General features: G+C 43.0%; 1 protein-coding gene and 1 long non-coding RNA gene across 6 annotated transcripts in view; one reads left to right on the top strand and one right to left on the bottom strand.

Annotated features, from left to right (window-relative positions):
* The window catches only part of LOC140732171 (polypeptide N-acetylgalactosaminyltransferase 15-like), a 72743-nt gene extending 60768 nt beyond the window's left edge, over positions 1–11975 (bottom strand). For all 3 annotated transcript variants that reach the window (XR_012100009.1, XM_073054415.1, XM_073054416.1), the window contains exons 1-3: positions 11493–11975; positions 4197–4363; positions 1780–1984 (exon numbers count right to left, since the gene is read on the bottom strand). Coding sequence is in view for 2 of the 3 variants with exons in the window: in XM_073054415.1 (XP_072910516.1) it covers positions 1780–1984; positions 4197–4363; positions 11493–11971 (851 nt within the window). In the remaining variant the exon portion in view is untranslated. The remainder of the gene's footprint in view (positions 1–1779; positions 1985–4196; positions 4364–11492) is intronic.
* Positions 11976–12205: 230 nt separating this feature from the next.
* Positions 12206–13643, top strand: part of LOC140732173 (uncharacterized) — a 67114-nt gene continuing 65676 nt past the window's right edge. For 2 of the 3 annotated variants that reach the window (XR_012100011.1, XR_012100010.1), the window contains exon 1: positions 12206–12329. This is a non-coding gene — a long non-coding RNA (uncharacterized lncRNA). Of the gene's footprint in view, positions 12330–12547; positions 12765–13643 lie in introns of those variants that run through there. The other variant, XR_012100012.1, reaches the window with a different exon arrangement.

The raw sequence follows: 13643 nt of genomic DNA, 5'->3' as shown, positions 1-13643 counted from the left end.
GTGCTCACAGACAGCTTCATGAGCAGAGAAGCAGCTATTTTGCCTCCAAATTACTATTTTTGATGTAACAGAAGAAGTTCAACCCAGTTCTTTTCCACACCCTTCATCTATCTTCCAGTTTAAGATGGCGCTACTGAAGCACAGTGATGACTTGTTGGTAGTAAACAAAACCATGAGCTACTTTATTAATCACATTTTTCTGGTAAACAATCACTGCAATCAATAGCCTGTTACCTCCCTTTCAGAGTTGAGCTATTGAACTGTCTGTACAACCCAGCACTGTTGCGGTGTGAACTGAAGTCTCAATGGTGCAGAATGGTTGTGGTGTGGCATGTATGAGCCGAATCAAGGCAGTGGGGCCCGGGCCTGAGAGCAGGGAATGAGCGATGTTTGACCAATTTAAACACTGAGCCAGATTGGAAAGATCGGGTATGGGCCGAATCAAGACAGCGGGGCCCAGTCCTGAGAGCCAGGAATGAGCGATGTTTGACCAGATTGGAAAGGTCAGGTATGGGCTGAATTGAGATGGTGGGGCCTGGGCCTGAGAGCAGGGAATGAACGATGTTTGACCAGTTTAAGCACTGGGCCAGATTGGAAAGGTCAGGTATGGGCTGAATTGAGATGGTGGGGCCCAGTCCTGAGAGCAGGGAATGAGTGATGTTTGACCAGTTTAAGCACTGGGCCAGATTGGAAAGGTCAGGTATGGGTTGAATTGAGATGGTGGGGCCTGGGCCTGAGAGCGTATCGAAGTGGTGGGGCCTGGGTACGAGAGCAAGGAACAACCGCTGTTTGGCCGATTTAAATGCTAGACAAGATTGAAACGGTCACAGTGTTGGGGCCAGAGAAGAGGGATGGGCTGGAGTTTAGCTTGCTGCTTGTAAGGATTACTTGTCTCTGGGCTGAACTAAGGCTGTGACCAGTAACTAACGAGCTCCTGGATCTGCCGTGACTGGTTTTGTGGCTGTGACCAGTAACTAACGGGCTCCTGGATCTGCCGTGACTGGTTTTGTGGCTGTGGACACATTTTTGTGAACTTCAGTTCTGGCTTCCTTTTATTGTTTGCACAATTTGATTTTTTTCCCTGTACGTTGGGTATTTGATGGGTTCTATTAGGTTTCTTTGTTTTGTGGCTGCCTGTAAGAAGATTAAGCTCAAGGGTGTATATGGTACACATACTTTGACAACAAATACACTTTGGACTTTGATGAATGTACGGCGACTTGTATGAAACATTTTGCAAAAGTGTCAGTGGATCCTTATTACAATTCCCAGGTGACCATTCTCTGTAGACAAGCTTTGCAGATAATGAGGGTTCATTTTAACCTTTGGCACTCATGTAGTGAGTTGGCCAAATGGAATACCCATAACTGAAAAGACAAATTACTCCTTAGGGTATCTCAGCTGGGTACAATTTTGTCTGAACTGACAAGCAAATGTGTGCAAGCCATATGGGACAGAGGTCAGAAGTAGAATTGTAATTTAATTGTTTGCTCCTTCTTAACATAAGGGTAACACAACCAATTACTGTAGCACTGGCATTGCAGCACCAGCTAAACTATGTTTAAGTTTGACAGCTGATGGTTGGTAACATGCTAATCAATTAAATACTAAGTACTAATACTAAAGTGAAATATTAATTTTATAATGTGTAATAAACTAGAGAAAAATCCAGCCCACACTTATTTAAGATATTTATCAAATCTAATTAAAGAAACATTATTTCCAGTCTTATTTGTTAGCTTTGATCAAACATTAAAACTGAGAGCTCACCAGCCATACCTGTCGAAAGCTATTCTATCCAGGAGTGGCTCGAGCCAGCCATTGTGACACTCACAGTGGGAGTCCATGAAAATCAAGACGTCCCCTGTTGCCCGTGCCGCACCAAGCATACGACCTCCGATCACTCCCAGTCTTCTATTGCTGCGAATCAACCTGACACCAACCAGCTTAGAAATATATTCGCTCAAAGCTGCCTTCAGATGCCCTGTGCATAGGAGAAATGAATCATAGTTCTACTCAGTTTTTGATTAAATGCCATTTCTCTTTATTTTTCCCAACGTGTTAAATGCAGAATTATTTACATCTCTGTTGGGAAGGGAATAATTTAATCCTGATCAATTACCCAACTGAATAATTGAAGATGCAGTAAATATTCCCCAAACCTTATTTCTCCTACAGACTATATACAATTTGTTTTATATGAGCTCTGCCTGGCCTTTTCTAGGAACAGGGTAGCTTTTTGCAATATGGAAGAACAACTGCAGCTGAGTTCTGACATTAAACCTACTGTCAGTAGACAGAATTTTAGGTTGTAAAGACTCATTCTGTCAATCGAAGCATCTGCAAGAGTGTTCATGGGGAACAAAACAAAAATATTGCTTTTGGGAAGAGTAATTTTCCAAAGACAGGACAAGACATGGTACAGTTTGGTTAGCAGAGTCTCAAACATACTGCTATAATAGCACTTTGTACAGATCCGTGCTTCTGTAACACAGTTGCACAGATTCTGAGTATTCTGTAATACTCAGAAAAAAAGATTAATATCAGTGCAAAATTAGAATGCATGTTTGTAAACCCTTCATATTATAAATAATATAAAATGTGAGCATGTTACTGAATTAAATGGTAGCAGGATTCTATATCACAGATCTGGTCACAGCATAACTGGCACTTTGACAAAAATGTTCTTGCATTTCATTTTCAAATACTGTGCTCTATAGAGTAATTTTCAATTGAGATACAGCGCATAAAACTTGCGGAATAAGAATTAAGTGTTTAGTTTCATAACATACATCTAAAGATTAATTGTTTCCCTCACCACCTTTTCTGCCGACTAGACGAATTACCAATCTATAATTTGCCAATACTGATTAAGAGAGAATATTGCCCAGAGAAGTGCACTACTTTGCATAGTACTTTATGATCTTAAACGCTCATATGCACTGGTAGACCAGACTCTGCTTTAGTGGGGAATCTAACGTAATTGTTTCACCCTTTGAGGATGGATTATGGGGAGGGATAGGGCTTTAGCTCAAATCAGCCATGGTGACTCCACTACACCTTTCAATAAGGTGACTGAGCATCATGCCAGAATGATTGAACACTTAAGGAAAAGAATAGAACACATTTAAAAAGTTATTAAATCTGTGAATTTAAGGCAAAGATTATGGAAGAATTCATGGAAATTGGTATTTAAGGAATTTTACATATTAAAGTCAGACAGTGATTTACAAGCAGGATTTCTAAATTTACCCTATTCTTCAAAAGTACGAATATGGAGAAAAGCTTATACATTGTGCCTTTACTGTACTGATACCCACATGTCCTCTGTCATGTGTGCTCATATTTTGTGGAATTTTAGTATGATTATTTTTTAGAGCTTTAAGACTTGAAAATCACAATCTCACCAAGATCTCACAACATGCATGCAGGTATCCTGTGGCTCACTCCACCTACTTGGCCATCAAAACAGTCAGTTAGATGCTGTTTAACAAAGAGTAAATCCAGTCACAGTAAAGCAGTTTTCTTTTTTTTCATGACAGAAGTAAGAATGTGAGTGGAGTAACAGGGGAAATAAAAGAGTGGAAGAAAGGTATTCTGTTTTTCCTCAAAGCATATATTAAATTACTTTTATTTTAAGGAATTCTTGAATTAACATTAATTATTTGTAAGTATGACTATACGGTTTTGTGACTTGGATCTTGCTTGGATCTGACCGATCACATATAAATTGGCAATGATTTTTTTTTAAAGTTGCCATTTGTATCTCAAGAGAAAATGACTGCAAAGTTGGGAAAGGCAGGAGAGTGCGATTAGCTGAAGAGCTTTTACATAAAGCTGATATGGACTTGGGCCAAATGGCCTCTTTCCATGCTGTGACGATTATGTGTGTTGGTAAAGAGTACATACCAGAACTTCATTAATAAAAGCTTAAAATGTCCAGGAATAGGAAGGATGGAAAAATAGTCCTGTTCCACTCACCCCTCCCTCTCCCATCCCAGTCAACCAAGAAAATGGTGATAATGCTCACCAGGAAGCCACTGGTCCATTTGGACAGGACACCATTTTCAATTGATTGCCCAGGCTCCTGCTCAGTATTAGAGTGTAGTAGTATTTTTCCTTGTTCTCCTCGCTGTCACATAAACACCCGTGTACTGTACTTTGCTATCTATTGCACTTTCCTTTAAAAGAATTACCTTGGTTACTGAGGTCGTCCACTAAAATGATCTCCTTCAGAATTTCTTTTGGGACTGTGTCCATAACACTGTTCACTGTTCTTAGAAGAGTGGACCAGGCTTCATTGTGAAAGCAAATTATGATGCTGGCACTTGGCAGATTCTGACTGTATTCCTGCTGTAGACATCTACAGACAAAGTAATGAGAGACTCAGCTCAGTCCAGGCAGTACACACCAACAAAGCACAACTCATCAACTGGGTCTTCATATTGAAAACAAACATGATTAACAGCTGAACATGGACCTTCTGTTGTTCGTTTTAGGACAGTTAAATCTCGGTGGATGGGTAACCATCCATTGCAAAACTGTAAATTAAGGTGTCTAGTTCTGTCCTTTATCATGGTTAACTTACCTTGTATCATTAAATTTTTAATGATTTCTCTTTTTATTGTGCTTGGAGTCCACAGGCTTCGGTAAGTTTAAGCTCAGGTGCAAGTCACTTAAATTATGGCTATTATTGTCCAGCTTTTACCATTTCTACAGAAAAAAATTACCAAAAATATTCTCCTTTAAGAACATTTATATAACTAAGAACTGATTAAATTATGACTGTTTTAATTTCCATGTATAACAGAGTTTTTATTGCACTTAAATTAACTGCAGATCTTTCAAATATTGTTGCACAAAGGAGCAGCTCAGTAGTGACCACTGTTGTTCTGATAAAATATCAATTATTTCATTAACTTAGGTTCCTGGAAGTTAGTGATGATGCATAATTCTATTGGGGTACTAATTATACTGTATCAAAATTTTGTGAGGCTGCACTTGTATTGTAGAAAATAATATGCGGACTGGAGCAAAACGTGAGGAAGAGATAACTGAGGGTACAACTACTCTAGATTCATTTTGTGAGCGACTCAGATCATATAGATTCACAACAGACTGTATCACAAAGTAACCTGAAGACTTTGTAAAACAAAACCATCACCTCTAACTACTCAATATTGTTATGCCACTTTGATAGACAACCACATCTAGTGCAATTTAATAGTTTCACAATGTTCATGGGTTGAAGAAAGTGGAACTTTAGAATGAATAGTATTTTTTATTCAAACTGTGCTTTCATCTTACAGGAGAAAAGAGCTTATTACTGAGGAGAAATATTTACTATCAATTTTTTTTAGCAGCAAAGTAGTTTTTGACATCCCTTGGTGTCAAAGCCATCAGAGAGGTCTCCCATTTGTGCATGAAAGATTTCAATTTCAGGAAAGATCTCAATTTCTGAGAACCTTTGAGGAACTGCTCACCCCAAGGAAACCATATAATTGATTGGGATATCTGCACCAGCCAGTTGATAACAGTTTATGTTTTGAATGGCACCAGTGCTTACTAAATGCTTTTTTTTTAAAACTGTGGCAAAATAAGATATTAAGAATAAGAATAATCGACCACAGTCTAGCTATCCCTTATAATTCTTAAAATTCAAAGTTGACAATATGCATTGTGCATGGAATCCTACAGGACATGTTCAAAATGGCATGTGATCTTAGCACATTATATAAATCTTTCCTCGATCTGTCTCAGCAAAATGTTAACATCCCTAGAAAGATGAATTTCTATTCTCCATTCTGTTGGTTTCAGTTGGTCTTTGGTTGATATTATCCTATGAAAACTGACTGGTAGAATGTAGAGCGTAGACTTCAGCAGCTCCGTTATATTATAGACTAACAGGGATCTGATCTGATTATTTCAAGAATCAAATAATACAAACCTCATCTAAATTTTGGATCAGAACCACAACAGAAAATTACATGAAAAACAAGAATGATGCAAAAAATTATTTTTGAAATAATCAGGAATGTTTAATGTGCCAAACATGAGGAAACTTGCAGATACTGGAAATCCAAGTAAAATGGAGCAGGTCAGGCAGCACCTATGGAAAAGAGTAAATATAGAAACATAGAAACATAGAAAATAGGTGCAGGAGTAGGCCATTCGGCCCTTCGAGCCTGCACCGTCATTCAGTATGATCATGGCTGATCATCCAACTCAGAACCCTGTACCTGCTTTCTCTCCATACCCCCTGATCCCTTTAGCCACAAGGGCCATATCTTACTCCCTCTTAAATATAGCCAATGAACTGGCCTCAACTGTTTCCTGTGGCAGAGAACTCCACAGATTCACCACTCTCTGTGTGAAGAAGTTTTTCTTCATCTCTGTCCTAAAAGGCTTCTCCTTTATCCTTAAACTGTGACCCCTCGTTCTGGACTTCCCAACATCGGAAACAATCTTCCTGCATCTAGCCTGTCCAATCCCTTTAGAATTTTATACATTTCAATAAGATCCCCCCTCAATCTTCTAAATTCCAGCGAGTATAAGCCTAGACGATCCAGTCTTTCTTCATATGAAAGTCCTGCCATCCCAGGAATCAATCTGGTGAACCTTCTTTGTACTCCCTCTATGGCAAGAATGTCTTTCCTCAGATTAGGGGACCAAAACTGCACACAATACTCCAGGTGTGGTCTCACCAAGGCCTTGTACAACTGCAGTAGAACCTCCCTGCTCCTGTACTCAAATCCTTTTGCTATGAATGCCAACATACCATTTGCCTTTTTCACCGCCTGCTGTACCTGCATGCCCACTTTCAATGACTGGTGTACAATGACACCCAGGTCTCGTTGCACCTCCATTTTCCCAATCGGCCACCATTCAGATAATAATCTGTTTTCCAGTTCTTGCAACCAAAGTGGATAGCCTCACATTTATCCATATTAAATTGCATCTGCCATGAATTTGCCCACTCACCTAACCTATCCAAGTCACCCTGAATCCTCTTAGCATCCTCCTCACAGCTAACACTGCTGCCCAACTTTGTATCATCCACAAACTTGGAGATGTTGCATTTAATTCCCTCGTCTAAATCATTAATATACACAGTATATTGTAAACAACTGGGGTCCCAACACTGAGCCTTGCGGTACCCCACTAGTCACCGCCTGCCATTCTGAAAAGGTCCCGTTTATTCCCACTCTTTGCTTCTTGTCTGCCAACCAATTCTTTATCCACATCAATACCATACCCCCAACACCGTGTGCTTTAAGTTTGCACACTAATCTCCTGTGTGGGACCTTGTCAAAAGCCTTTTGAAAATCCAAATATACCACATCCACTGGTTCTCCCCTATCCACTCTACTAGTTACATCCTTAAAAAATTCTATAAGATTCATCAGACATGATTTTCCTTTCACAAATCCATGCTGTCTTTGTCCGATGATTTCACGGCTTTCCAAATGTGCTGTTATCACATTTTTGACAACTGACTCTAGCATTTTCCCCACCACCGATGTCAGACTAACCGGTCTATAATTCCCCGGTTTCTCTCTCCCTCCTTTTTTAATAAGTGGGGTTACATTAGCCACCCTCCAATACTCAGGAACTAATCCAGAATCTAAGGAGTTTTGAAAAATTATCACTAATGCATCCACTATTTCTTGGACTACTTCCTTAAGCACTCTGGGATGCAAACCATCTGGCCCTGGGGATTTATCTGCCTTTAATCCCTTCAATTTACTTAACACCACTTCCCTACTAACATGTATTGCCCTCAGTTCCTCCATCTCACTAGACCCTCGGTCCCCTACTATTTCCGGAAGATTATTTATGTCCTCCTTAGTGAAGACAGAACCAAAGTAGTTATTCAATTGGTCTGCCATGTCCTTGCTCCCCATGATCACCTGTTTCTGACTGTAAGGGACCTACATTTGTCTTAACCAATCTTTTTTTTTTCACATATCTATAAAAGCTTTTACAGTCAGTTTTTATGTTCCCTGCCAGCTTTCTCTCATAATCTTTTTTCCCTTTCCTAATTAAGCCCTTTGTCCTCCTTCCTGAATTGAATATACTCTGAATTTCTCCCAGTCCTCAAGTGTGCCGCTTTTTCTGGCTAATTTGTATGTTTCTTCTTTGGAATTGATACTATTCCTAATTTCCCTTGTCAGCCACGGGTGCACTACCTTCCCTGGTTTATTCTTTTGCCAAACTGGGATGAACAATTGTTGTAGTTTATCCATGCAGTCTTTAAATGCTTGCCATTGCATATCCACCGTCAACCCTTTAAGTATTATTTGCCAGTCTATCTTAGCTAATTCACGTCTCATACCTTCAAAGTTACCCTTCTTTAAGTTCAGAACCTTTGTTGCTGAATTAACTATGTCACTCTCCATCTTAATGAAGAATTCCACCATATTATGGTCACTTACCCAAGGGGCCTCACACGACAAGATTGCTAACTAACCCTTCCTCATTGCTCAATACCCAATCTAGAATGGCCTGCTCTCTAGTTGGTTCCTCGACATGTTGGTTCAGAAAACCATCCCGCATACATTCCAAAAAATCCTCTTCCTCAGCATCCTTACCAATTTGGTTCACCCAATCTATATGTAGATTGAAGTCACCCATTATAATTACTGTTCCTTTATTGCACGCATTTCTAATTTCCTGTTTAATGCCATCCCCAACCTCACTACTATTGTTAGGTGGCCTGTACACAACTCCCACCAGCGTTTTCTGCCCCTTAGTGTTATGCAGCTCTACTCATATCGATTCCACATGCTCCAGGCTAATGTCCTTCCTTTCTATTGCGTTAATCTCCTCTCTAACCAGCAATACTACCCCACCTCCTTTTCTTTCCTGTCTATCCCTCCTGAATATCCCTGGATGTTGAGCTCCCATCCTTGGTCACCCTAGTGCCATGTCTCTGTGATCCCAACAATATCATATTCATTAATAACTATCTGCACATTCAATTCACCCACCTTGTTACGAATGCTCCTCGCATTGACACATAAAGCCTTCAGGCCTGTTTTTACAACACTCTTAGCCCTTATACAATTATGTTGCAAAGTGGCTCTTTTTGCTTTTTGCCCTGGATTTGCCTACCTGCCACTTTTACTTTTCACCTTACTACTTTTTGCTTCTACCCTCATTTTACACCCCTCTGTCTCTCTGCACTTGTTCCCATCCCCTTGCCACATTAGTTTAAATCCTCCTGAACAGCAGTAGCAAACGCTCCCCCTAGCACATTGGTTCCGGTCCAGCCCAGGTGCAGACCGTCCTGTTTGTACCGGTCCCACCTCCCCCAGAACTCTGCCCCAGAATGCCCCAGAAATTTGAAATTTGAAGATTTGAAATAGTCGACATTTCCAGCTGAGACCCTTCATCGGGACTGGAAAGGAAAGGGGAGGGGGGTCAGAATAAGAAGGTGGGGGGAGGGGAGAAAGTAGTACAAGGTGGTAGGTGATAGGTGAAACCGGGGGAGGGGAGGGGGTGAAGTAAAGAGCTGGTGAAGTTGATTGGTGAAAGAGATAAAGGGGAATCTGATCGGTGAAGGTAGAAGGCCATGGCAGAAAGGGAACGGGAGGAGCAGGTAAGGAGATGAGGTGAGAGGGGGAAACGGGGAATGGTGAAGGAGGGGGAGAACCAGAAGTTTGAGAAATCGATGTTCATGCCATCAGGTTGGAGGCTACCCAGATAGAATGTAAGGTGTTCCTCCTCCAACATGTCGGAATGGAAAGTAGAACTGAAATGGGTGGCCACCGGGAGACATCGCTTTTTGTGGCGGGCGGAGCGAAGTTGTTCGTCGAAGCGCTCTCCCAACCTTCTTCGGGTCTCACCGATATACAGGCGGCCACGCCGCTAGCACCGGTTACAGTAGACGACCCCAACAGACTCGCACGTAATAGCTGTGAGAGTCGGTGGGTTTATAGAAGATATCAGACTATCTCCAAAGACGAGAGCGGTATCGGAAGTGAAGCGGGTAAATTTGAGGGCAGGGTAGAAGTTGGAGGCGAAGTTGATGAAGTCGATGAGCTCAGCATGGGTGCAGGAAGCAGCACCAACACAGTGTAGTGCGGGAAGAGTTGCGGAGCGATGCCGGTGTAGGCTTGGAACATCCCACGCAGCCAACGCAAAGGCAGGCATAGCTGCGACCCATTCGAGTGTCCATGGCTACGGGTCAAATATGCTTTTATTTGTGGCATGATTAACTTGAATGTGCCTCACACTGAGGATTACTGTACTCTAAATGCATTTTAACACAAGCAGTGAAATGAACTACGTAGTTCGGAGCCAGCATTAGTTGTGCCGCGTGTAAAAACCACTATTAACCAACATTCTCTGCAGCCACCAATTTGCTCTCTCGCTACACAAATTCCAAATGAACGATTTTTCAATCAAATAAAAAGTATATTTTACTGTTACGCTCGTGAAACGTGTTAATGCTGTTACTGAAGACTTTGAAATCAGTAATGAAATACAAACATGAAATGCTTCCATTAAGTCTAATTTCGACATACAACTTTAATAATTTTCTCTGTGCTATCTTTAAAATTCAGTTTCTATTTTTGCTTCACACACAAAATGCTGGTGGGACGCAGCAGGCCAGGCAGCATCTCTATTTTTGCTTCCAATTTTCAACTAACGTTGTTTTACTATAAGAGGTAGGGGAGCATCCTGCCGCAACACTAAACGAACGAACTCCCCACGTTGTTTGAGTTCGTTAGTTTAGTGATTCTAAAGAGTTCCGCCAAAAGTTTTCTTCTGTCAAGGAGAAGAAGCTTTTTTCTTTATCGCGAGTGACCCCCGTCGTCGTCCGAGTTTCCGGACTGGTCCGTTCAAATCACGGATCTTCGACTTGAAACAAAAATCCTTTCGCGGTTGCTGCTCGACCTGCCGAATCTTTGCGGACTTTTAAAAAATTCATTCCTGTTTATATAGTTTGGTTGCACGGTGACAACCATTACCGTGCAATGTAATCAACATTCAAGAATTGAGATTCCACCTCCGCCCACGCAGACACTGGAAATCTCAATTCTGCAGCAGGACGAAAAGTTTTCCCAACCCCGTTGCCGCTGTGATTTACATCACAATCTCCCAGAAATATTGCACCTTGTTTGCCGCAGAAAAACACCCTTTGACTGACAGAATTAGCCCCTGTTTTGTAAGGATTGCTGGCAAAATTAACCGATCGCATAGTAAACGTACTGAATTTAAATGTAAAATGCTCTGTGTACTTTAATGCGAAAGCAATTAATCCGGTAGCAATAAAATACAAGCACGCTTTCACTGACTGGGAAGAGTTTCAAAATTCTGGCTACAACTTCTTTCCAGAGTTCCCCGAGCATGGGTTGACACACAAGGTGCCCTCTGCATGGACAGCTGTGTGCTGTGGCTGACAAGGTACTATCGAGGGCATGTCTGCATCCTCTAGCGGGTGGGCAGCGGCGTTTTCGAGTGAAAAGAGAAGCGCCTGTACTTACAAAGGGTCGCGTACCTCAGGTGGTCTCCGGTGCAGGGAGATCCGCTCGCTGACAACCTCGTTGAAGCCTCTCATGCGCCGCTCGGGTGTCGGGAAACGTCCGGGCTGCGAGGCGGCCGCTCCCCACCGTCCTCGTTTACCTGCCCTCACCAGCCGGTACACCCTCTTTTTCCTCCTCCCACTCCTCCATTCCCCGAGCCGGGAGCTGGCCGGCCCCTCCGCCGCCACCATCACCACGTCCTCGGCGAATGGCTCGGGGGGTGGCAGTACTCGACCCGGCGGCCCGCTGACCGCCACCGTGCCCTCCTGACGGGACTGTCCGGGCAACGGATCGAGCCACAACACGGCCAACAGTAGCAGCAAGGCCGGCGGCATCCAGAGGAGGGCGAGGGTCGCGCAGCAGCCCCGCCGCTTGCCGCACATGTTGAGAGGCAATTGCCAGCCCGCACGTCTCAGCCAGCGGCATCTCCCCGGGGACATCTCCTCATCTTCGACTCCCTCGCCAGCTCCGATCGGAGCGGTCGGGAATGCAGGTGCGCCCGGCCCGTCAGCGGACACACCGGCTGGCAGGAAGGCAGGCACGGCTCCGGCTCCGGCTCCGGATCGGAATCGTACGGCGCCCGCAACGCCTGTGATCCCGGGTTGTCAACGCGGCTCCTCATATCCTCGTTGATCCGAGCAGCAGATGCACCGACACCGCCGCTGCTCTCCGGCAAGGCGGCGCTCCGGGTCCTAGTGTCCACGACGCCGGGGAGCACCAATGAATCGTGTGTAGTTGTACATCCGACTTTGTTTTCATGGGAAATCTGAATTGGCTGGTCAGAAGTGAACAAGAATGGCAAGTTTTATTTAAAAATATTAGTGAAAATAAATGCCTCAATTTACATCATGTTGTAATCTGCCTATATTCACTGTAATATAAACTTGACTCCGAAGCGATGATGTGCGCAAAACCTGACTCGGCACAGCTAATGGGAAGTGCCTGAACTAAGGTCTCGGAGTTTGGGGATGGAGTATTTTCCAGTGTGTTTCCTCAGCGCAAGAATTCACAGGCTGGGTGCAAACAGATTAGGCCCAGAACAAAGCTTACTCCACTCCTTTCCGAATCCATCCATAGGATTGTCAAATGAGTCAAACAGGCGCGGGAGCGGGCCCATCGGCCCAGCTCGACCACGTCGATTAGGACGCACTGTATGGATAGAACTAAAGAATGAAAGGAGAGCAATCCTTTATATTTGGAAGAGCTCCAGGAACTACACACAGTGATAATGAGGTAAAATATTTCCAACTATTTCCGCCGTGTTCACGCGCACCTGCTTGTTTAAAAATCGGTCACGAGCTTGGGCAGTGTTGTTGAGTAACATGGACACTGAACTGTAGCACATTTAGTGAACACCGTGTCCACTGTTCACTTGCAGGACAGGGAGTAAGTTTTGTTTGATTAGGGCTAATCTATCCTTGATGATGCGGAGCTCCTTAGGATTGGTTGGAGGCACACTCATTGAAGCAAGTGAGAGGTATTCCATTTCACTCTGCCTTGTGCCTTGTGGAAAGGTTTAGATTTGTAAACATACACTACCATCTTTCTTTCTGTAAGTTATTTCTCCAACCAAATGCTCTTTTTATCCCGTTTAATGCCCCTTGACTTCAACTTAGCAGAGCTACATGATGCCATCTTGACCTCAAGGGCTGTCACCCTCACCTTTCCTCTGGAATTCAGCTCTTTGATGTGACCTGGAGCAAACTGTGGTAAGGTCTGGAACGGAGTGAATCAGTGAGCAGATCATTGGTGAGTGAGTCTCACTTGCTGATAAAACTTTCCATTGCTTTGTTGACCATTGAGAGTAGACAACAGGAGCAGTAATTTGTTGGATAGCTCTGCTTTTTTTGTGAGCAAATTTCAATGTCAGGTAGAGATGTAACTGCACTGGAAAAATCTGATGAGGAGCACATCTACTTCTGAAGTGCAGTACTACAGCTTGGGTATTGTCTGGTTCCATATCCAGTGTTTTTAGTTGATTTTTTGTACACTCATTGGCCACAGGTACACTGATACACCTGCAGATACCTAATCAGCCAAGTATGTAGCAGCAACTCAATGGATTGATGCAGTGGCTATACTTCATTAGGAGTTTGAGGAGATTTGGTTTGT

Source organism: Hemitrygon akajei, chromosome 8, assembly GCF_048418815.1.
Source record: "Hemitrygon akajei chromosome 8, sHemAka1.3, whole genome shotgun sequence".
Taxonomy (NCBI): domain Eukaryota; kingdom Metazoa; phylum Chordata; class Chondrichthyes; order Myliobatiformes; family Dasyatidae; genus Hemitrygon; species Hemitrygon akajei.
Note: the sequence above shows the minus strand (reverse complement) of the source record. Positions and strands in the feature narration are given on the sequence as shown.